The sequence below is a fragment of the Mya arenaria genome, chromosome 7 (genome assembly GCF_026914265.1).
Source record: "Mya arenaria isolate MELC-2E11 chromosome 7, ASM2691426v1".
NCBI lineage: Eukaryota > Metazoa > Mollusca > Bivalvia > Myida > Myidae > Mya > Mya arenaria.
In genome coordinates, this window is record NC_069128.1 from 47327797 (window position 1) to 47352620 (window position 24824).

General features: G+C 35.1%; 2 protein-coding genes across 2 annotated transcripts; both read right to left on the minus strand.

Annotated features, from left to right (window-relative positions):
* Positions 1 to 988: 988 nt before the first annotated feature.
* LOC128241199 (uncharacterized) lies at positions 989 to 8518 on the minus strand. Its single transcript, XM_052958157.1, has 6 exons — positions 8459 to 8518; positions 7559 to 7693; positions 4164 to 4283; positions 3422 to 3520; positions 2750 to 2885; positions 989 to 1118 (listed from the first exon to the last, which is right to left on the minus strand). Exons 1-6 carry the CDS (start codon positions 8516 to 8518, stop codon positions 1012 to 1014), a joined length of 657 nt encoding a protein of 218 aa, XP_052814117.1. The 3' UTR covers positions 989 to 1011.
* A 6499-nt stretch (positions 8519 to 15017) lies between these two features.
* LOC128241201 (uncharacterized) lies at positions 15018 to 19643 on the minus strand. Its single transcript, XM_052958158.1, has 4 exons — positions 19556 to 19643; positions 18618 to 18752; positions 16213 to 16332; positions 15018 to 15164 (listed from the first exon to the last, which is right to left on the minus strand). The coding sequence occupies exons 2-4, from the start codon at positions 18690 to 18692 to the stop codon at positions 15018 to 15020; spliced, it is 342 nt and encodes a 113-aa protein (XP_052814118.1). The 5' UTR covers positions 18693 to 18752; positions 19556 to 19643.
* Positions 19644 to 24824: the final 5181 nt, after the last annotated feature.

The window sequence follows — 24824 nt, forward strand, 5'->3', positions numbered from 1 at the left end:
CATGACTAGATCGACGTCGAAGTTCAATCATAAAGTAACCAGGATTTGCCTCTTTTGTACTACCTTGATATTTCGCGCAACGGAACAAATCTCTCCCCGTGCTCATAAAAAAATAACTCAGTTTCCATACCCAAATGATCATATGCGAAATAGATGTCTTCCTGGTGTACAGCAGATGTTCATCGTGCAAATCAATGCGAGCTTTTGTGCTTTCAATCAAAGTTAAAAGACTCAAATGGCTCAAGCTCCACACTACCAACAGCTTTACGTTTTTGCGCCTTTGGGGCTACTTTTGTCAGTTTTCGTACCTTAATGACGGCCATGTTTGGAAGGTCAGGGTCACCCTCATTTTCTTTGAACGATTAAGCAACTTGGAAATGCGTTTGTTATTCACCAAACCGTTCCACAAATGAATTTGTTCCGTACTTACATCTAAAACTAAACTTTTGGGGAAAACAAATACTCTGTTTAACCATCACTGACCGCCATTAGTTTAAACATATTTTATTCATCAGCGTATATACACATAACATAAAGACAAACAGAAAACACATGTACAATCTAGAACAGGATTAGAACGAAAGATAAATATATCTTAAACAATTATTCTCCAACACTGACATACTATTCTAAACTTGTACTAAGCACCCATACCTGAATGACGTAGTGCACAAAAAGTAGCTTAAGCATATAACATTTAATAATGTTAAAACTAATGACTTAAGTACCTATCGTGAACATTATATAACATAACATGGATCAATGGCAGTCACTGTATGAAGTTCTGCATTCAGATTTAAAGGTTTTTCTCACATTTATGCAAACACGACATACTGGAAGCAGCACCGGCTGAAGTTAATCCGAAAAAAAACATCAAATTTCTGCTGACATGTGGCGTCAAAAAACACGTGATATAGACTACGTGCATATATATTACAGAACGTTATCAAATTCGAAACTCTGTTGTTGTTTTTAATTCACAAAAGAACTCTTCTTTCACTATTATTACTGCTAGTTGCTACTAACTGTAACCCGAAGGCAGTATCCGCAACAACAAAAGGTGGCGGAAACGGACCACGAACTCTCTCTCTTAACTAGCCGACCGTCGTTCGTGGAATCTGAAGTTAAGACAAAGTAAATAATTGTTATCGATCAGAATAATATTCAACAATCGGTTAAACATTATGAACAAAGATCGTTTTGGAAGAGGACTCACGTATAAAACTACCTTTGGCATGTTTAAACAGCAACACCAACAACAAAACAACAACAACAACAACAACAACGTATCAATACACTTAAACAAGCATATATAAACGGAGCCCTAAAACGGGCCCTAGGTCACACATATTGATCAATGATTCGTTTGAAAAAGATGAATGAAAGCGCACGATGTTCTCGCGTAATTCAGAGTTTATGAATGGAAAGACTTGCATGAGGCCAAATGGGTTGAAATATATTTGGATTAGCGCCAATCCATATAACAGCTTTATTGAGGATTTTTATAACGTACGGATAATTCATTTGAGTCGAAAATTAATCACTTCTGTTCATTGGTGACTGCCAAAGTATTTAAATATGAGACAAACAAAGATGCTGAGCTTTGCGAGTAATTTTATTGTTGAGTTTGGGCACTGACAACATTTCGGCACGTGTGTATAGTATTGTATCTTAATGAATGTTATTCTTAAATCTTCTTTTTTTCACAGAAGAGCAGATAAAGTCAGATAATTAATCATCGTCCGGTTTCTATTTGGAGTTCTGTATTGAATGCACGTTTAGAATATTTAAATTTTCTTTTGTGCAAACATTCTTACAAGTTCCTACCAGAATAATCAGACAGGGTATTCATTTTAAATCCTAGCTACTGGACTTGCCCATGTGGTATTCTATGTAGTATCATTATAATTAAGATCGATATGATTATAACAAGGTCGTTATCATTTCTTGGTTTACAAAAACAACACTGATCCTTTTTGGATCATCTGATGGCATCATCATCATCATAACCACACTGTATATGTTTTTGACAATCTGTAGACTCCTAAAACTATTAAACCAAAAATAAAAAATAAATTGCATCTTTATTAACACTTGTTTATGAGGTCCGGTAAGATTTGGGATATGAGAATAACGACATTGGCTATTCCGAGACACCCTTTTTTTTAAATAACATGTTTGAAAACTACGAACCATTCCTTATTTATAAAATAATTGTCGTATTGCACCAAAAAGTACGTCATTTAGTCAATGCATTTTAAAAAGGAATAAATGACGGATTTCTATATTAAAGGTATAATATTATACGGCTTTATACCTGATAAAACTTAATTCTATATGCTGTTAACTCTGCGATTGCTTCAGTATATATTAGATGCCGTATGAACTGACACATCATGAAATGGTTACAGGGAGTCTTGATCACATTTTAACAATTGCCTAGCAGGCCCAAATTTCTAGAACAATCTTAAACATATTAAAGCAGGATCATGCTAAGCTCACTAGACTTTTTTTGGAATTGTGTACTAATTATCTATTTTCACTAAGTTTTGATACTTTTGAAGAACTCATTTTAAAGATAATCAAGATAAACTATGTTTTGGTGTATTATTAAATCAAGTTTTATCAAGTACTTTGACTTTTTTCGCATTGTTGTGACTAATGAAACTAGTGTACCGGTAACACAATGATTACAGCACTTGATTTTTGTTAAATATGTGCGCCCTGTTTTACTGTTAACGGCACCTACTTGTTTGTTGTCGGAGCATGTAAAGATCTCTTTCGGCGCACATGGTGGCCGCCTGCGGTCCCAGCACCGCCCTATTAACGATTATGTCCGTCACTGAGTAGCGCTGCTTGGAGGTGTGGGTTACCTCAACAGATAACTGTTAATATAGAGATCAAATATATTATTAATACTTATATTGATATAAAATCTGCAACGATGTACTAGTACAATATGCTCCTATGAAGGCTTGTAAAGCACTGCAACTCCATTAAAAAATAAGGGTTATCTCAAAATTCTGCCCTGAATACCACTGAGATTATGCTGTACTGAGCTGCATTCCGAGTAGACAGCAATATGTTTTGGAGCATCAAATAAACGTCGTCCTTTATTATTATAAACACCATTTTGAAGTAAGTATAGGCTAGCGTTTTTTATAGCTGTGTGTCTGTCGGTAACCTCCTGGTTTTCCGTTAAGGTTTCCGATATATAAATATTGGAATTTTGGATACCTTGTGACCATTATTTGCAAAAAAGGTTATACCTAATTCAATATAACAAACATGCATTTTTTGGTCATGAAAGATTGCAAAATATTTAATTTCAAGTTTGATTTTATATGAACGAAAGTACATGATGTCAGTATATTATTGGAAGAATAACGAAGTTGGTGGGCTCCGTTATGTCAGGACTAACCTGTTGTTGGCCGTTGCTTCTGTAGTTATCTCTGTCACTCATGTTAAATGTGGTCAGGTAGCAACCTGGGAGATGATTCATCTTGTATACTGCGAATCCCTTAGGTGAAAGATAAATGATTATAATTTTTGAGGTTTGGTAACTGAGTCTTATGGAAGCATCTATGTAAACCAATTTGGCGGCATTCTCTATCTTGGCCAGTGTATTGTTACATGTTCCCGGATAAAGCGATGAAGTATTTTGTGGATGTCCTGGTTCCCTTAGCCCTAAATAACCTTTAATACTTAAGCATAACCTCTGTAAACCCATTTAAATACTCTAGAATATCTCTTAAAGTTCTGTTATTCCCAGAACACGTCCATTGTGCGTCAAGGCACACATCCAAGAGAGCGCATGTGCATCTCTCGAAATGTAATCTTAAATCCGGTTCGGGTCACATACTACTAGTGACAAAAGCACCGATACTAAACGAGCAGAGAGGAATAAAAGACTAATATGTACCCTTACAGTAAGAAGGATTGTAAATGTATACTGCGGCATGAATTAATTTCAGTTAAAGGAAAAGGCACATAAAATGCAATTTTTATGTAGTAGAATATATCTGATTGTTTTGAAAAACATATGTTGTTACATGAAATTGAAATCCTAAAAATATTCACAAAAAACTTAATTCCAAAATAAAAATTGCAAAACATCAGTTATAAAATTAACCGCGAAAATATGTTTCAAATAAGTAACCTACTGTCTCATAGTCCTTGACAACGGTGCCGTTAGTTGCGGCGTACATTTCCTCACGTTCAGTGATGACCAACGTCTCCTTGGCAACGTGGACACCGTCCTGGTAGAAATCTGCCGTGTACGTCTACAATGAGATGAAATACCAATGAATTACCAACGTGCAACGTATAATACATCATTGGATACAACCCATACAATATTATGCTCTGCTCTATTGAGTACCAGTAACTCTTTTTGGGGACATTTTGCTAGGAAAATCTCGTATCATGAATTGTTAATGAGGTAGTTTCATTGGTGCCGAATGGGGACTTGTTCGGAATCTTTAATAATGAAATAACGGTATGCGGTCATTTCTATATTTAGTAACAAAACCCCTGTATTACGTCATTGTCAATCTTTAATATGAAGAGTATTTAATTGTAACAACGATTTCATTGGAAGAAGAGTTTTATATCAGTCAATTTTCCAACGGTACTAATATAGTGTCAGCAGGTTGCCAACGATACCTATAATACAATACGTAGGACTACAATTAAATGAGTTTCGTTTACACCTTTTTATAACTTACTTTGCAAATTGATTGTGAAAGGATATAAATCACTCTCGAGACCTGGGTAGAAACCGATATAATATTTGTGTCCTTCTGAAGAGAACCTGAATTTACCCTAATAATACAATGATGTATTTTCTGCTTTAAAGTGTGTTATCAGCAATAAAACAAGAGCTGTCACAGTATGTGACGAATGCCCCCGAATGTGACATTGACCTATGACCAAGGTCAGTACATGAAAAGTTGATCTTGCCTTTACGTGTCAAATACATATGGCAAGTTATTTTAAATTGCCTCTAAACATAAAAATACCACCCATACTTGACAACCGACACTGTTATGTCCTTATAAGCAGCATTCCATTGTGAATAAACACTAAGTTTGACCTTGAACTTAGAGGTAGGGACATGGGGCTTGCTCGTGACATGTCGTCTTGGTATGTCGGACACATGTGGCAAGTCATTTTAAAATCTGTCCATACAAGAGAAAGTTACAGCCTGGACACGACAACCTATACTCTATGTCCTTATATATGCAGCATTCCACTGTGAATAAACCCCTAAGTGTGACCTTGACCTTAGAGGTAAGGACACGGGTCTTGCATGCAACACATCGTCATGGTATGTGGAACACATGTGGCAAGTTATTTTAAAATCTGTCCATACAAGGGAAAGTTACAGCTCGGACACGAGTTATTGCGCCGGACACACGGACGGACGGACGGACAGACGGACGGACGGTGCGATTTTAATATTCCCACCTTCGGGGGAATGAAAATCAAGCATACTGGGCCGGTATTCATAAAACATCTCAAATCCTTTCTTGTCTTGTGCCCCTAAACTGGGTGTAATTCTCGACTACTAGGCTTGTCCCTGTAGTTTTCATTGTAGTATCAACTTGAGTCAATTTCCTAAAATTTTCAACATCAAATGTATAGAGTACAAGTGTTTTTAACATGAAAGTATGACATTTAATTACATAAAATTAAGGAAAATAATGTATTTTAGATATCATTCAGTTATTATATCATAGGAATAGTGATATACTGAGGAAAATGACTTAAGGTAGAAAATGACCTAAGACCACACCACATTGATGTCTTGGTCATCATATATATATATATATTGTGCTCGCTCGCTTCATTTTTTTTCTGAAAAAATCCGATGACCAAGACATCAATGTGGTGTGGTCTTAGGTCATGTTCTACCTTAAGTCATTTTCCTCAGTATATCACTATTCCTATGATATAATAACTGAATATATATATATATATATATATATATATATATATATATATATATATATATATATATATATATATATATATATATATATATATATATATATATATACATATATATATATATATATCAATTTGGAGATTTTCAGAGCGAGCGATGAAGCTGGCAATATGTTATCAATAATGTCTAGCTCTTTTGAACAGATTGAAATCTTTACCATATACACAACAAGATTTAATTGTGTATTTATCAATTTCATCAAATAAAATGCAGGTTTACGTTTCAAAAACTATGGGAAACATTTAAAATTTCATATTTCCATATATAAAATTCCAGACGCAAATAATTTCACTCTAGATTAACTTATCTGCAGAGTTGAGTATTTATTTCTAGTTAGATTCAGAGCGCCTACAGACCTGTGACAACTGGACACAGATGCAGATCGTAACATATTGAAAAAAATAAAAATTAAAAAGTTTTATTCTTAACAAAAAAAAGAAACGTTTTCACAATGAAAAACACTGGATGTATGTCTAACCACCTGTTAAAAAACCCAAAACAGCACAGTTTTTCTATCAAAAACTAAATGAATAACAAACGATATGGCATTTAAAGAATACCTTTTTTCAGAAATTAACAGCATTTATGCTACTTTGCCATCAATTTTAACTCTTACAATATCAATAGAATCAACAACATGTCATTGATATGAATGAAAATTTACTAAATCCTGTATATACCGGTATGTATCAGTAAGAGACACATGATAAGTTTGAGATCAAACAAGGAGTTTTTTTGGACCAGTAAAGTGTTCAGCTTTTGGTTTTTCAGGCATTAAATACAGTATTCGAGATCCAATCAATATATTAACATATGTTTTTCTCACTTATATTGTATTTGTCATCTCTTTTTTTAAAGGTCAATATATCTACAGTTTAGATCGGACATTATGCTCATGCTATCCAGGAATTCCAGTGCAACTTGAAGTGTTAGATTTTTTTTCGTAAAGTTTTATGCATGTTACATATTCAGCGCTGCACGTAGGAAGGTGAAGTTGGCTAACAAATTTGATAAAAGCGTCCTCAAATGTTTAGTTTTCTTTTGCCTGTATGGCAACTCGTTTATTTGCTATAACAACTTGCAATTAAGTCAATAGTACGCTTGATTCTTTTCTGAATGATCGGTTAATAGATTAGTCTACATTATTAGATACAACGGTTTCTAACTTGTTATGAAAATCGGTGCGCTTCGATTATAATATTTCGACTTTTTATCTAGGTGCGCGCGCCAGCGAATTATTATTATTATTTTTAAATTCCCAAAATTTGTTGCGCTTAGTCCGATGACCAAGACATCAATTTCGTGTGGCGTAAATGTTTGATGAACGCCGGCCCATTTCTCCAAATGGAGATGACAACACTACTGCATGTTGCAAATGCGATAAACTAGATCCTTATGATCAAGCTAACCAATGTGAATAATCATGTATGCGATTATAAAAAGAAATCTTGCAATCTTATTTCAATCATCATGCTTCTAACACTCAGAACAGCTTCTTATAGTTTAACTATATATTTTTTATTTCCTAAAGTCAACCATGACTCAAACCTGTTGTTTTCCAGTAGAGCCCCGGGGATGAAGGGAGTACCCCATATACACCGAGCCCAAGATGGCGGCCGTCATCAAAGCCAGGAACACGCATGCGCCGACCACCAGTAGTGCTCGACTTCCAGTCTTGGTCTCCTGAAAAGAACAGAAACCGACAGTAAAACAAAAGATAGTATTGGATTATAATCATATCGTAAATATACGCTCCGCAATGTTTTATTATATTCATTTTGCTAGGGCACTTTAATTTTGGTATTCTGAGTCTTATGTTTTTCTTATGATGTAAAAAGCATGAGTTAAAACCCCCAGTAACCCCTAAATCAAAAGCGTTTATTGATAGATAAGGAATAGCAACTGCACCAACAGCCCGAGGTGAAGTAACTTTTTTATACCAAGTGGCCAAGGACAACGTTCAATAACTAGCGTTCGTATAAGTGAGTAGCGTTGCAATTTGTTCGCACGCTATTATAGCACGATTAAGATCCGCATACTCAGTGTTACTGTTCCGATATTGGAGTTAATGTATAAACGAAAACAAAAACAAAACACTCTCCAGCAGAAAAATAGGTTTTCAATATTATCCAACCATGAGGATTGGATCTAAAGAGACATCCATTGTTCCATTAAGAGCCCTGTAAAATGAACAAAAAATACACTTTACACTTTGTTTTGCAAAATACATTAATTTATTATTACAGTTATGATTCCTTTAGAACATATTTCATATCTCAATTGCTACTTTTAGTTAAAGCATTGATGCTTAACATGTGTCTGACCCATTTGATTTGTGCATAATTTATACTATTGCAATAAAATACGTTTAAATCAAAACATTGACATCATACAAATCGTATTGCAAGATATTTCCTCCATAAAATGAAAGGTTTAACAAACACTGACCTTGACCCAGTTGCAGACTTGACCTTCACTGTCCTTGAGTGTTCCAATCTGTGGCTTCATTCTGAAGTTCTAGTGAGCTTTTTAAAATATATTTTTTCACTTAGATCGTAGTTATCTATGTTCACTTCGATGTCTGTAGTCCTATAAGGTTTCTTGGTTTCGTGCTCAGGTCTTTCTGGATCTTGATGGTTATTTAGAGAAGGTCGCCTTATATACAATTTATTACTCGGATTTTCAAAACGGGTTGGTTAGTTTAGAAACCAATAGACTTGAATCAATATTACAGGATGGTATATTTGATATGTAAACATGTGATGTTGATAAGTTTACGTACATGAAGAAATGCGTACGATTTTGTGGTGGGTTGCTACCGATCACTGTATGATGAATGAATCTGCACTTTTGTTTATCTCGATTCAATTTACGCATGGGTGATTTATTTTACGTTAGAGACAGATCCGCATTATTTCTTTAATCTACATATAGTTGATTCCATCGAAGCGTGAAAGGTGAAGACAGCGAATGTTTCACTCCTCAACATTTTAAAGATTTTTTGCAAAACAAACTGGATGTGTTTTTTTTTTAATTTAATATATAATTGGAGTGTTAACATCAGGCTTCATGTCAGAAAATCAGAAAAAGGAAAATAAAACAGCAAACAAGAGGAAAAAGGTTGAAAAGAGGAAAGCAAACAATTCGTTATCGGGTTGCCCTATTGGAAATAGTAACCACGCTGTGTCGACATCGACCTGGACTTTATCAGCTATAAGTGTTTGCCCTACATTTTCAGCCAATCAGGGGCGCTAGATTTTTAAAATGTTTAGTTTCTTATTTGTGTTAACTCGTAACTTATTGCTGATGACGACTCTACATGATTAAGTAAATGGCTACAACTGCGCATGCGCATATAACTACACCTACTGTTTACGTATGCAAAGGCGCAATTTCAGTATCAACGCTGATTTAAATGACGTCACAAAATCTTGTAGTGATTGACAAGTCTTTTTGATTGGCGCACGGCTTGATTTTAAAGCTGATGCAATTTGGGAGGTGCTAACACTAAGTCGGTTAGAATTTATCAAGAAATTTCTTAGTCAATAAGAAACCACGGTCGCTCCGCTCCCATTGGTTAATTATTATCCAGTTTTAAACTATGGACAGCCACTACAATTTGGATATAACATAAAGTCTCCGGGATTCTTCACAGCGTCCACACCACAAATCAGTGCCCAAGCCCAATGGGCCGCTGAAATCATGTCGGACATTATATCTATAAAATCAGTAATTCCTAAAATATATCAAATAGAAAAAGCTCTGAGCTCAATGAAACTAAACTTTTCAGATTTTGACACCAGAATGAGCGCAGTTGAGACCAAGGTGAACAATAAAGAGAAATCGTGCAGTTTTATCAGCATAAAAATGACGCGCAAAAAACTGAATTTACCACAATTCAGCAGCAATTAAAACATCTAAAGAAAATGTACAAACATGCGGAGTCTAACATGAGCTCTTACAAGCAAGAAGCTGAAAAATTTAAAGACGACCTCTTAGATATGAAAGCGCGCTCAATGAGAGATTATCTTCTCTTTTAAGGCATTCCTTAACTGTACATCAACAAAACGCTAAATAAAAAAGTTTGTAAACGGCGAATAATGTGACCCTGCTAAAACGGTGCCTAGCACAGTCAGGAGAGATCGGACGTAAGACTATTATCTTGGAGCGTTAATGGCATTTCTAGAAACATATTTGACACTGATTTTTTAGATATTGTTAATCAATTAGAGATAGTTTTTCTATCACAAACATGGGTTTCAAAACATACTTTTACTGGTTATTTAAGTGAGCATATAACTAGAAAAAAGGCAACTTAAAAAAGGCCGTTATAGTGGTGGTGTTTCTATATATTTTTACAAATCATTAAGCAAGCATTATGAAATTGTTGATAAAAATTAACATGGTATATTTTGGGTATTGTTATCTAAAGATCTATTTAGTTTCAACGAAGATGTGTATATTTGTACTACGTACACCCCCCCCCCCCCCAATAAATTTTAAAGTATTTAGAAACGAACAATTTGACTTTTTTGAAGAAATAGAAATATGCTTCGAGAAATATTCCCCAAATGGGAAATGTTTTGTTATTGAGGATCTTAATAGTGGAACATCTAATACTGCAGATTTTCTATCATTTGACAGATAACGACAATCAGCTGTCAGATTTTGTTAACATTTCCCCACGTGCTTCTAAAGATCACGTACCCGATACATATGGTAAACGCCTAATCGAACTACGTCAATCCACATCGTATATTATTGGTAATTGTCGACTGCACAACTATCACAGCGTAGGCGAATATACATTTCATTCAATAAATATCCGAGGTTGTTTTCGAAGGAAAATGGACGAGGTGCTCCGATTGATGAATCAGGTTGATAACGGCCGCAAGCCTCTTGACCGATTCTTATTTCCCTATAATCGGTACAAAAGTGAAAGCTTCGTTTCTAACACATGTAATAGTTTTTGTACCAACAAAATGACCGAAAAGAAAGAAAATTCTCCAAATTGGTAAAATAAAAATTTGTGCTGACAACTTCATATGCAATGACAAAATTTTCTGCGAGGCCGACGGGAAACTTATGTAGTATGATAGTAGCCTAGGTTTGACAATGTATATTTGTTTGAGTTTCTATTTATTTTAAGTTTATCTCATAATTTCATAATTGTATTGTTTAATTTTATGACACTATTGTATGCAGGCATTAGACAGATTTCAACATATACATGTATGTCTCATTTTTTATTATTGTTTTTATACTTATACTTACCCATATATTTTGTCAATAAAAAATGATATGTTATTGAATGACAAAGTGCTAATTACATGTGTTTCTTAAACAATAAAATTTATGTTATTGGATGACAATGTGCTAATAACTTGTGTTTCTTAAACAATAAAACTTATGTTATTGGATGACAATGTGATAATAACATGTGTTTCTTAAACAATAAAATTTATTTATTGGATGACAATGTGCATATTAAATGTGCTAATTAAATATGTTATTCATATAATAAAATTTAAATGATATTCCTACTTTTGTCCGTCTTATATCAACATGTATAGGTATGTTTAAATGCAATCTAAGGCTCTTAAAATGCTTAAACCACAGGAGCTTCAAATGGGGCTTTGACCCCTCTGAATCCCCACAAGGACGCTACCCTTGAACCGTAAGCGGGCCTACCGCGGCCCCCTTAACCCCCGGCGGAACAGTGGCGACAACTTTTCAGAACCCAGAAGGAACCCTGATTTATATCATACTAACCAAATTGGGTTTAGTTAATATCAAGTCAGTACTTAACACTGAAACATAGTTTTTAAGCTTTCATTTATATTGAACTTAATTCCGAATCAGATTATCGAAATTAAACTCAAAATAGCCAATTTTGATTTTTTTAACGGATAAGTATCCAGTTTGTACTATAAAAACTTGAAATAACACTTTGACAACTTGTATAATTGTAAATCAACTATTGGTGCTGGAAAGTAGAACAAATGCTACTCTCGTATGTACATATTTGAGTCTTAACTTGTTTTATTACTATATACTCATCATTAATGCAATTTTCTTTCCTCTATTTAGATTTTTTTTAGTTTGATGCACGCTTAAACTACCACGGATAAGACATGGTAAACATAATATATTAATAAGAAAACATAAATGACTTATAATTCTTAATATATATATTAAACCAAAGCACACTTATATAAGAACTGTACTCAAAATAGCCAATTGTTTTTTTTAACGGATGAATATCCAGTTTGTAATGTTAATATTAGGTCACATAATATGTAACTATTTTACTCTGATGTGAAATGAAACAAAATTAATGAAATAAACAGTCATCCTAACTAATGGTGGTACACCACACCCTAAATATACATTTTTTTGTTCTAGTTCAGATGCATTAAATGGTATCGATAGCTCTATTATCTATGGAAGTTGATTTCTGCCATTTCGTTTTTGTATTTTCGCCAAGTGGCGGAGTGAAAATACGAGAGGTCGCAAAATGACCGGACGAAAAAAGAAAAAGGCCTTATGGCGAGGCGAAAAAAAGCCACTAGGCGCGGCGAAACGACGAAATATCAATACGGCATATTTTCGCCTCGCCATTTCGCGTATTTTCGCCCCGCCCAATGGGGTATGTTCGTATTGTCGTAGTTTCGCCCCGCCATTTGGCGTATATTCGTCTAATCGTATTTTCGTTGTGAAAAATCAAAATGCCAGATATCAGCCATCATAGCTATCTGCACTATGAAAGTAAATCAGCATGAGTTATAGCTTGAGAAAGATTAAGTGCATATTTGCATTTGAGCGTATCCAATTTCAAGCATCGGTAGACATATTTAATTCATTCTTTATCTACTATTATCATCAACCAGTGGTTGGATATGAAACGTATGTGTTTACGAACATGCTTTAGAATATTACAAAAATAATCGATCAGACGCACACTTAATTACTTTCCAGTGAAACTTTAATTTGTGTACGACATCATGCAGTAACCTTTTAGTAATTCGCAATCACATTAAAAACATTTATCACAACTGTAGCATTGTATGAGTAAGTTTGGTACTTTTAGTAAATTTATCCTGTTAGTTTTATCCATAATGATTTTCCTATATCTGGTTTCTATATCCAAAGGCTTATGTCTGAGGTACCGCAGTTTTTCATCGTGGTTGTTTCGACGAGTTATGTGCTCCCAATCAATGTTTGCGATTTGGGTATTTTTGACTAGAGTCATCGAAACCTCACTAAAATGTCTCAAGCTCCGGCCTGTCTACAACTTTACGTTGACTTGGCTTTTATGCTATTTTTGTCCGTTTTCGTACCTTTAAGGTAGGCCATGCTTGGAAGATCTTCACCCTCAACATTTACCATTAAGCAACGAAGAAACAGTTTGGTAATCGATAAAAAAAACTCACTTCATTGGGGTTAAAATGAAAAGATCACTCTGTTCGACCAGCACGGACCGCCATTAATCGATGATATAGGTACTAAGTCGCTTATTCTAACATTATGTATATTTAACTTTTCTATATGGTTTCAATACTAGTACAGGTTGTATATGACACAATACAGAGGTTGTAAAATGCTACTTGTACGGGTACGAATACGTGCGTGCAACTGTTCGTGCACTAAGTCAATTTAATAGTAGCATGTCCGAATACTAGCGAGCCAACAAGTCAAGTTAAAAATGAAATTTTGCGGACGACTTTTTAACTAAACTGCAACATCTACGTGCAGCTACAAGTACACTTACACGTTTTGGTTCGCCACCACTTTAATAATTGATGAATGCGGGATATATTTTTCTGTTGTCTTGAAAACAAAACAAGATTCCCAAAAACGCATTACAAATATTTTATTTGTTATTGCAGTGACAGATAATATTTTCAGTAAAGTATATACTATAACCTTAAAATGAAACATTGTATCAAGTCATCCATTTAGTTCAGTTTTTTTTTAATTAACAACAAAGCTTTGCTTTCACTATTAGTATGGCTAATCGTTCCCAACTGTAATTTTCACGCAGATTCTCTTCCATACACAAAAGGTGACGCTGACGGACCACGAATCTTTCTCTTAACTAGCCGACCGTCGTTCGTGGAATCTGAAGTAAAGAAACAGTAAATAACTGTCTCCGATTGGAATCATATTTAACAATCGGTTAAACATTACGAACCATTACTAGTCAAAAGATTAAGATCTTTTTGAAAGAGAAATCACGTATTTAAAACTGATTTATGCAACAACAACAACGATAATAATAATAACAACAACAACAACAACAAAAAAAACATCAGCAACAGCAACAGTATTAACTATATCAACAGCAGCAGCAGAGCAGCAACAGTAACTTCAACAGCAGCAGCAACAGCAACAACAAGAACAAGAACAACATTAGATGCATTATCGATATAACCTTTTACGGTTACCTGTTTGTTGTCGGAGCATGTAAAGATCCCTTCCGGCGCACATGGTGGCCGCCTGCGGTCCCAGCACTGCCATATTGACGGTGATGTCCGTCACTGAGTAGTGCTGATTGGAAATCTGTGTTATCTCAATGGAAACCTGTCAATATTCAGTTAAAATATATTATCAATACTTATGTTGATATCAAATTTGGTACGATGTACTAATACAACATGCTCCTATGTTATCTCAAAATCATGTCCCGTATACTACTGTGGTGAAGCACGACTGAGCTGCATGCCGCGTAAATAGCACTAGGTTTTGGATAATCAAACATCGTAGTCCTTTATTTTATAAACACCATTTTCAAGGAAGTACAGGCTAGCGAATTTGAAGCATTTATTTTAAGTATGTTTGTCGGTAACCTCCTGTTTTACCGTTTAGGTATCCAATTTTAAATATGGGAATTTTGTGCAGAAAAGGTTATACCTAGTTTAAAATAACAAATACGCATTTTGTGGTTTTAAAAGATTGCAAAATATGTCATTATACGTTTGATTTTATAAAAGTGATCACAGTGCATTCATTGGAGAAGAAAGAAGTTGGTAGCCTCTGTTATGTCAGGACTAACCTGTTGTTGTCCGTTGCTGCTGTAGTTGTCTCTGTCGCTCATGTTAAACGTGGTCAGGTAGCACCCTGGGAAGTGGTCCATCTTGTACACTGCGAACCCCTTAGGTGGTAGATAATTGATCATCATCGTAGTGATTTGGTATGAAGGCAATGGTTTAAACAATTGGCGGCATTCTCTATCTTGGCCAGTTTATTTATACATTCACGTTCACGAGTAAAGCGATGAAGTGAATTGTGGAGTTCCTGGTTCCCTTAGCCCTAAATAACCTTTGATACTAAAGCAGAACCCCTAAACCCCACTAAAATACTCTAAGTTTGCTCTTAATGCACCATCACAACACTCTCCCATACTTTATAAATATGGATCTTTCTTGCCTGATTCTGCAACTCCTGTCACTCACTTAATTTTCACAGGCTAGCAAAAAATGCCAATGCAAAATCAACACTGATACTTCACAATAAATTCTAAAAAGACAGCAATATGGTTAAAAAAATCCTCAACTATCCGGATGATATCGATTTCCCACCAATTGATGGCGAATCTCGTAAAAAACACTCGTTCTTCCATGCGTATTCGTTGATATTCTGACACAATTTAAGTGTGTTGCGGATGTCCTGGTTCACTTAGTTCTAAATAACCTTTACTACTAAAGCAGAACCCCATAAACCCCACTAAAATCTTCTAAGTTTGCTCGTAAGTTTCTGTTATTCCCCGAACACGCCCGTTGTGCTCCAATGCCAAATCCAAGAGAGTGAATGCGCATCTCTCTAAACGCTATGTTATAGTCGGCTCGGATTACCTTTTAACTATTGACAAAAGTACCGACACAACAGTGATACAAAACGCCATGAGGGAAATGAAAGACTAGTATGTACCCTTACAATAAGAAGAGTTGTAAATGTATACCGCGGCATGAAGATATTCCAGTTAAAGAAAAAGGCACATAAGCTGCATTGTTTATGTATTGAAATATTAAATATATTTAATTGTTTTGAAGAATATATCAAAGTGATATATTGTAACATAAAATAAAGTTCCCTAAGGTATTCACAAAACACTTAATTCCGAAATAAAAATTAAAATGAAGTGTCAAACATCAGTTATGAAATTGACAGCAAAAAATATGTTTCAAATAGAAGCAACTTACTGTCTCATAGTCCTTGACAACAGTACCGTTGGTGGCGGCGTACACTTCCTCACGTTCCGTGATGACCAACGTCTCCTTGGTAACGTGCTGACCGTCCTGATAGAAATCCACCGTGTACGTCTACAATGAGATGAAATATAAATGATAACCAACGTGTTACGTAAAATACATCGTCAGGTACACCCCGTATATAATACGCTCTGCTCCATTGAATATCAGTAACTGCGGGACATTTCGCTAAGAATATGACTTGTTCGGAATCTTTGCCAATGAAATGAAGTTTTGCGTTCATTTTTATAGTTATTTAAAACATCCCTGTATTACGCCATTGGCATTCTTTGAAGTTAAAGTGTATTTAATTGTTGCATGCGATTTCATTTCAAGAAGATTTTTCTTCCCTACTCATTAATATTTATGAAAACGTTATCATGTAAGTCAATTTTCCCACGGTACTAATACATTGTCAACAGGTTGCCAACGGTGCATATAGTTCAATTCGGAGCCCGACAATTATCTTATTTAAAACTTACCTACTAATTGATTGTGGAAACGATATAAATCGCTCTCGGTAGAAACCAATTTAGTATTTGTGTCAATTTGAAAAGAACCTAAACTTACTAACTTACTGCATAATAATTCAGTTATTACACGTATTTTGCGTTTTAAAGTGAGTTAACAGCAAAACAAATTTCAAGCGTACTGGGTCGGTATTCATAAAAAATCTCAAATCATGCCTTGCCGTATGCATCAAAACAGGGATTAATTTTGAATGTTCTTGTCCCTGTAGTGTTCATTGAATTATCAACTTGAAACGATTGCTTCAACTTTTTAAAAATCACATTTAAAAAGGTACAAGTGATTTCAACATAAAAGTATGACATTGAATTTCATAACATTTATGAAAATAAGGTATTTAAGATACTATATATAGGATCTGACACGAGTTGTCATTTAATACAAGATTTTATTAAACGAGTTCATGAAATCTGTTAGTAAGCGAGCCTCTGGCGAGCTTACTAACAACTTTATGTGACGAGTTTAATAAAAGTCTTGAATTAAATGACAACGAGTGTCAGATCTTTTTTATCACATGCTTAAAACGGTGTTTTTATTACCAATTAAGTTCCACTTTCTGAACCGATTATTTGACAGCCAAAGTACTCAGAGTAGAATGTCAACGATGCGCCATATAAATAGTTCCAAATTAAAATGACAAAAGTAACTAGCAGTTATCAAGTTTTAAAAGCTGATAAAGCGCTTAACAAGTCACACATACAACAGTGTGTAGTAAAATATCCAACAACATGAATAACGAACGAATTTAACCAAAAAACCCAAATAAGTACACAATTTGATGACGTCACACTCAGAGTACATGCATTTACGCGGTTTATGTGACCTTCATCGGTCTGTCAAGTCTTCTGTGTGCACAGATTTAAAAGTTATTCGCTGTCGCTTTCTACGATGATTTTGCAGCGTTTTCTTGGTGTACATGGCGTTTCACAACATGCAGATGATAACGGCGAAGCCTTACTCTGTACTGCATGGATGTTGATGTTGAACAAGTTAATTTCCACCAGGAATGTTTCCAGAGAACATGATGTTCTAGCCGCCATGGGATGTGTAATGAGATGTCTGTGCTGCGGAATTCGTATTTGTGTTTTCGGTAACCGACAGCTGTTTAAATTGGCAAGCAAATGGCATTGATTGCATATTGCTTGTGTTGGTCAAGATGGAGATGTTTGAAATGTTCTTGTGGTGTTGTCACTATTGTGGCTGTATTTGTTGACTGACTGGATATTTCTGTGACTAGTAATCTGCATTATCTGGTTGGCGGAACATTGTTATCAGAAAGTTTGTGTACAAGATGCTTTCTGGCACTATGATTCGTTAGCCATTTCTCTCCCGAAAGTCTTACAGCTTCATTATTACGGTAAGTATTTGCTGGCATTTAAACCATTTTGTTTACAAACAATGCGGAGGGATATCTAGGTTGGGTGTGATTAGTCTGGCCAATCGAAATGTCTGATAGGTTATATTACACATGTGTAAGATAAAAATATTCGTAATGGGTATATTACACGGAAAACAAGGGTAAGCATGTGATAATAAGTTATTATATCGTATGACCAGTGTAATACTGAGGAAAATGAATTAACTTAAGAAATGATTGAAATGTTTTATGAACACCGGTCAAGTTCTCCTAATGGAGATGAAAAGACTACTGCATGTTGCAAACGAGATAAACTATATCCTTAAGCTTATAATTGTGAATAATCATGTATGCGATTATAACAAAAAAGTATTGCAATCTTATTTCAATCCTCAAGCAATAAACACTCAGAACAGCGTCTTATAATTTAACTGTATTATTTGTATTTCCTAAAGACAATCAGGACTAAAACCTGTTGTTTTCCGGTCGAGCCCAGTGGGTGAAGGGAGTACCCCAGATACACGGAACCCAAGATGGCGGCCGTCATCAAAGCCAGGAACACGCATGCACCGATCACCAGTATAGTCCGACTTCTAGTCTTGGTCTCCTACGGAAAAAAGAAAGCGACAGTATAACACACAAAAAAGTATTGGATTCGGTTTTACCAATCTGATTAAAATCATATCCTAAATACACACACTTTTGTTTTGCTATTCTAAGTCCTATGTTTGTCTTATGAGGTAAAACACATGGATTCATGAACCAGAACTCCCAATTCAAAAGCGTTCATTGAAATAAAAGAAATATATACAGCATCTACAGCCCGAGTAACTGTTTTATACCAAGTGGTCAATGACAACGTTCATTAACAAGCGTTCGTAAATGTGAGTAGCATTGCAAATTGTCCGCACGCTATTATAGCACGATTAAGGTCCGCCTACTTGTTTCTGTTCCGATATTGGAGTAAATATATAGACAAAAAGAAAGAAAACACGCTCTAGCAGAAACAATATTCAATTGCACAGCAGAAAATTAGGTTTTAAGATTTATCAGAGAGACATTTAGGCTTGGATCTAAAGAGATATCCACTGTTCTAAAAAGAACACTATAAACTGAACAAAAATACACTTTACACCTACTTTTGCAACATACAATAATTTACTATTACAATTATGTTACCTTAAGAACATATTTCATATCTCAATTGCTATTATTGGTTAAAGCATTGATGCATTGATGTCTGACCCATTTGAACTTTGCGTAGTTCATACTATTGTGGTGTATATTGTATATTTTGAAAATGTTTCATGAAAATGCAATAAAATACGTTAAAATCAAAGCGTTGACGTCATACAAATTGTATTGCAAGATATTTCCTTCTTAAAATGAAAAAAATTAACAAACACTGACCTTGACCCCGTTGCAGACTTGACCTTCGCCAATAGACTTGAAGCGATGTTAAAATTGTGAATTATCTGATTCACTGAGTGCACTTTTGTTTTGATTTATTCAATTTTATGGTGAATTTATCGGCATTTTATTTCCCATTTCAATTGACTGAATGAATCCTTTTCAAAACCAAGTAAATGGAAAACAGTTTTAACTGCAATTGCTTTATATAAACTTGGTCTCCTTTGAAATGTATTATTTGCTGTTTACCAATATGTAAAATTAAAGACAAAAATGCATTATAATAATTATAAACACTTTCAAACCTATACAAATGCTGCACTTAACTTCATAATAGTTAATGTTAATTTTTGGTCTTCTTACCGATAAAGTCGACGGTCCTGCATAATTTATGTCAAGCTCTTAAATTCTATTAGATTTTATGATGATGAAATATGTTTTGAATCGGTTTAAAAATGTGACCACTTGTCAACAACTTACCATTGAATTTGAATACTTTGCTCCTTAAAATAATGATAACTTTTAGATTATTGTAATTATACATTGTTTACCACCATGTCTGTTTGTTTGTATAATATTGACGATAACGTTAATTGCCAATTCAATTTTGACATTGCATGCTTCGACATTAAGTAGACTTACAAAAAACACCTTTGTTCATAAACATATTCAAATTAAACGCACTTAATTTGTTTTATATGGCAGAGTATATAACTGTAGTGTATATGCTTTATAAAGATTAAACTAATAATAAGTGAAAAAGTGTCTATAATTACTGAATAGACCTATATTTCGATAACTTGTCTCAGGAGTACATCGAGTTGAGGCGGACAAGTGCAGACCGGTTTGTACGATCATCGGGAAAAAGTATATGGTGGTACTCATATGGTATTCAATGGTCTTTATTGAATCTATGAACGATGTAGCTAATCGGATTGCTCGATATAAACAACGGACCTGAATGGCGAATGGAGTCAATGATGTATGGCAATAAGTTTGACTTAAGTTGAATATTGAATACCAACCTGGGTGGCTTCCAAGAGAAATTTAGAAAATATCATAGGAAACGATGTAAGCTACCGATAAAGTTCGTTTAAACGGTGAGCGTTAATATGAGGGTATTCCTTTACAAGCTTGTCTCCATATATAAGAAACAGAAGCTTGAAGTGAACAAAACATGACACTTCAGTTCAATGTAAAGAGGATTTGTATCAAGTGAATTTGAAATCATTTCTATTATTTGTAAAGGGCAAATACCAAAACTTGAAATGGAAGTGCACGTTTGAAAGAATAACTATTACAATTATGTTTAGGGTACCAACAGAGAAAGGAGAAGGTGGTGGATTGGACATAAAATCAGTGTTTCGTTTTTCTGTGGTGAGTGTATGTACCAACTTGTTCGGAAATCATTAAATGAATGTATTGAAAATGACTTTTTTAAAACAATGACAAGTTATCTTAGTATAATGAGCATTTGTGGGTTGTTTTGCTAAGCTACTTCTATTTTTCAACTAGTTCCTGAGCTGTCATGTAAATGAATAGTGGTCCTAAAGTCTGAAATTGAACTTGATGATATTGGCTAGGACAAGTCATATTGTTCTGGTGAACATTTATGCCAAGTTTTCCTAAAGTACTTCCATCAGTTTATGATTCGTTGACAGGACAAAACAAAGGGGTGCGACCTGTGCATTGGCCTGTTAGATAGGCGGCAGGAACGAAAGTCTACCAAAAGTTGTAGTGTTATGGAGCAGAAACGAAATACGGTATATGACATTTGACCCAGAGTGACCTTGAAGTAATGAAATCGAACATGCACTATTTTCGTTAGTTTAATGTTAAAAATATCCTTTTATCGGTTAAGGCAAGAAAAAGATGGCTTACGTATCCATTTTATTATTAATATGGCTATCTGGCATTTAACCCCTTAGTGTGAGCTTGACCTTGAAGGTTGGTTACAGGATTTTTCACTATGAACGTCCGCGAATTATGCGCTTTCAAAACTTTGATACTGGCGAGTAATGCGCTTTCAATTCTTTGATACTGGCGAGTAATGCGCTTTAAAAACATTGATACTGGCGAGTAATGCGCTTTCAAGGCTATGATACTGGCGAGTAATGCGCTTTCAATGCTTTGATACTGGCGAGTAATGCGCTTTCAATGCTTTGATACTGGCGAGTAATGCGCTTTCAATGCTTTGATACTGGCGAGTAATGCGCTTTCAATGCTTTGATACTGGCGAGTAATGCGCTTTCAATGCTTTGATACTGGCGAGTAATGCGCTTTCAATGCTTTGATACTGGCGAGTAATGCGCTTTCAATGCTTTGATACTGGCGAGTAATGCGCTTTCAATGCTTTGATACTGGCGAGTAATGCGCTTTCAATGCTTTGATACTGGCGAGTAATGCGCTTTCAGTGCTTTGATACTGGCGAGAAATGCGCTTTCAAGACTTTGATACTGGCGAGAAATGCGCTTTCAGTGCTTTGATACTGGCGAGTAATGCGCTTTCAAGACTTTGATACTGGCAGGTTTTGGACTTTCAATGCTATGATACTTGCGAGTAATGCGCTTTCAAAACTTTGATGCTGGCGAGCAATGCTCTTTCAATGCTTTGATACTGGCGAGTAATGCGCTTTCAATTCTTTGATACTGGCGAGTAATGCGCTTTAAAAACTTTGATACTGGCGAGTAATGCGCTTTCAAGGCTATGATACTGGCGAGTAATGCGCTTTCAATGCTTTGATACTGGCGAGTAATGCGCTTTCAATGCTTTGATACTGGCGAGTAATGCGCTTTCAGTGCTTTGATACTGGCGAGAAATGCGCTTTCAAGACTTTGATACTGGCGAGAAATGCGCTTTCAATGCTATGATACTGGCGAGTAATGCGCTTTCAAGGCTATGATACTGGCGAGTAATGCGCTTTCAAGGCTATGATACTGGCGAGTAATGCGCTTTCAAAACTTTGATGCTGGCGAGCAATGCGCTTTCAAGGTTTTGATACTGGCGAGTAATGTGCTTTCGATGCTTAGATACTGGTGAGCAATGCGCTTTCAATGCTTTGATACTGGCGAGTAATGCACTTTCAAAACTTTGATGCTGGCGAGTAATGCCCTTTTAATGCTTTGATACTGGCGAGCAATGCACTTTCAATGCTTTGATGCTGGCGAGTAATGCACTTTCAATGTTTTGATACTGGCGAGCAATGCACTTTCAAGGCTATGATACTGGCGGGTTTTGGACTTTCAATGCTATGATACTTGCGAGCAATGCACTTTCAATGCTTTGATACTGGCGAGCAATGCACTTTCAATGCTTTGATACTGGCGAGCAATGCACTTTCAATGCTTTGATACTGGCGAGCAATGCACTTTCAATGCTTTGATACTGGCGAGCAATGCACTTTCAATGCTTTGATGCTGGCGAGTAATGCACTTTCAATGTTTTGATACTGGCGAGTAATTCACTTTCAAGGCTATGATACTGGCGGGTTTTGGACTTTCAATGCTATGATACTTGCGAGCAATGCACTTTCAAGGCTTTGATACTGGCGAGCAATGCACTTTCAAGGCTTTGATACTGGCGAGTAATGCGCTTTCAAGACTTTGATATTGGCGAGCAATGCACTTTCAAGGCTTTGATACTGGCGAGAAATGCGCTTTCAAGACTTTGATACTGGCGAGCAACGCAATTTCAAGGCTTTGATACTGGCGAGCAATGCGCTTTCAATGCTTTGATACTGGCGAATTATACGCTTAAAGGCATTTATATTGGCGAATATAGCGCTTCCAAGGCTTTAATAAAATCAATATGACATATCCTAGTTGACATTGACAACTTATTACAGAGGCTGCTCTAACTACCCAATAGATAAGACATGATAATAATAATAAATGAATTAGAAAACTTAAATGACAAATAATACTTAATATCTTTATAGTACCGAAAAACACTTTAAAATGAAATGTGCACTCAGACTAATGTCGAAAATGGGATTATTGTTTTTATTAATAGTATGTAGTATTTTAAAACGTATCTAAGATTTTTATATCACATAAAATATCAATACCACAGAATATTATAATATTGAACATAATTAATAGGAAACATCACTTTCACTGTCCTGTCACTGTTATTGCATTGTGTACACAGTTTAACTTAACTTTTATTATTTGGACATTTAATACCTTAAAGAAGAACTTTCGAGTCCTTAATTTCACTAGATCGTGCCAACTTTCAGTTACTTAGTTTATTACTGCCATCGATTTTAATACATACATTCGATCTACATTTTCCACCTGGCGAATCTATGCATGAGAGAGTCCCTCCAAGTTTGCCTTACATAGCTTATCATGGATGAATTGAGCAGTCACGATTACTTTTACAACGCATTTGATAGGTTCGATTAACTCCCCGGCTTAACTAATCATTGCTGAGTTGGAAAGCGGAACATTGACTCACAGTTGTACGATTAGGAAAATATTTTACAGAAGTGATAATGATAGTGCAAAAAGCAAAGAAAGACTATCTGCGGACAATAACTGAAGCGAATCCATGTGGACGTACACTTTAAAGATGCACTCTTACTCAAATAAGATGTACCACAATTAAAACGTTTTTAAATCTACCGAAAAAAGATGATTAAATCAATCGAAAACAGTGGTTTTAATTATACCGTGAATACTTTGAAAGGAATGTGCAGAAAACTCGGTAAAACTTCCTTATGAGAGGATAGTTGATCAATGTTAATCTTTTAAGACTCAATCATTTAATGTTTTTGCGTTTTCAGCTATTTAATACAAGGTTACAATCTTTTGATAAGTATTTAATATTTTCCATAAATGCATTATTTAGTAGGTAGTTAATGGCTTTTCACTCGAAATCTATGTTTGTATAACATGTGTATGTATTGATTTTGAATAAGTGTGTCACTTAAATGGGTGTGTTAAATTTCAAAGTTGAAATAGTTAACATAGCTCAAAGGGAATTTTAATGAAATAGTTTAACAGTTCAAGAAACTTGTTGATGCAAGGCATCAAGGACGCGGCTGAATTGGTTTATTGCATATTAATATATATTTATTGATGTTCAAATGGGAGTACTCAAAAGTGAAATAACTAGCGTTAAGCTTTTGTAAAATTGTTACATAACAATCTTTTTTGTAAATATTCCGAATAGATATTTATTGATGGTCAGACAGTTGTAAAGTTGTCACATAGCAACCTTGTTCTGTAATCATTCCGAATAAACACGAATATATCCGACCTCTGGC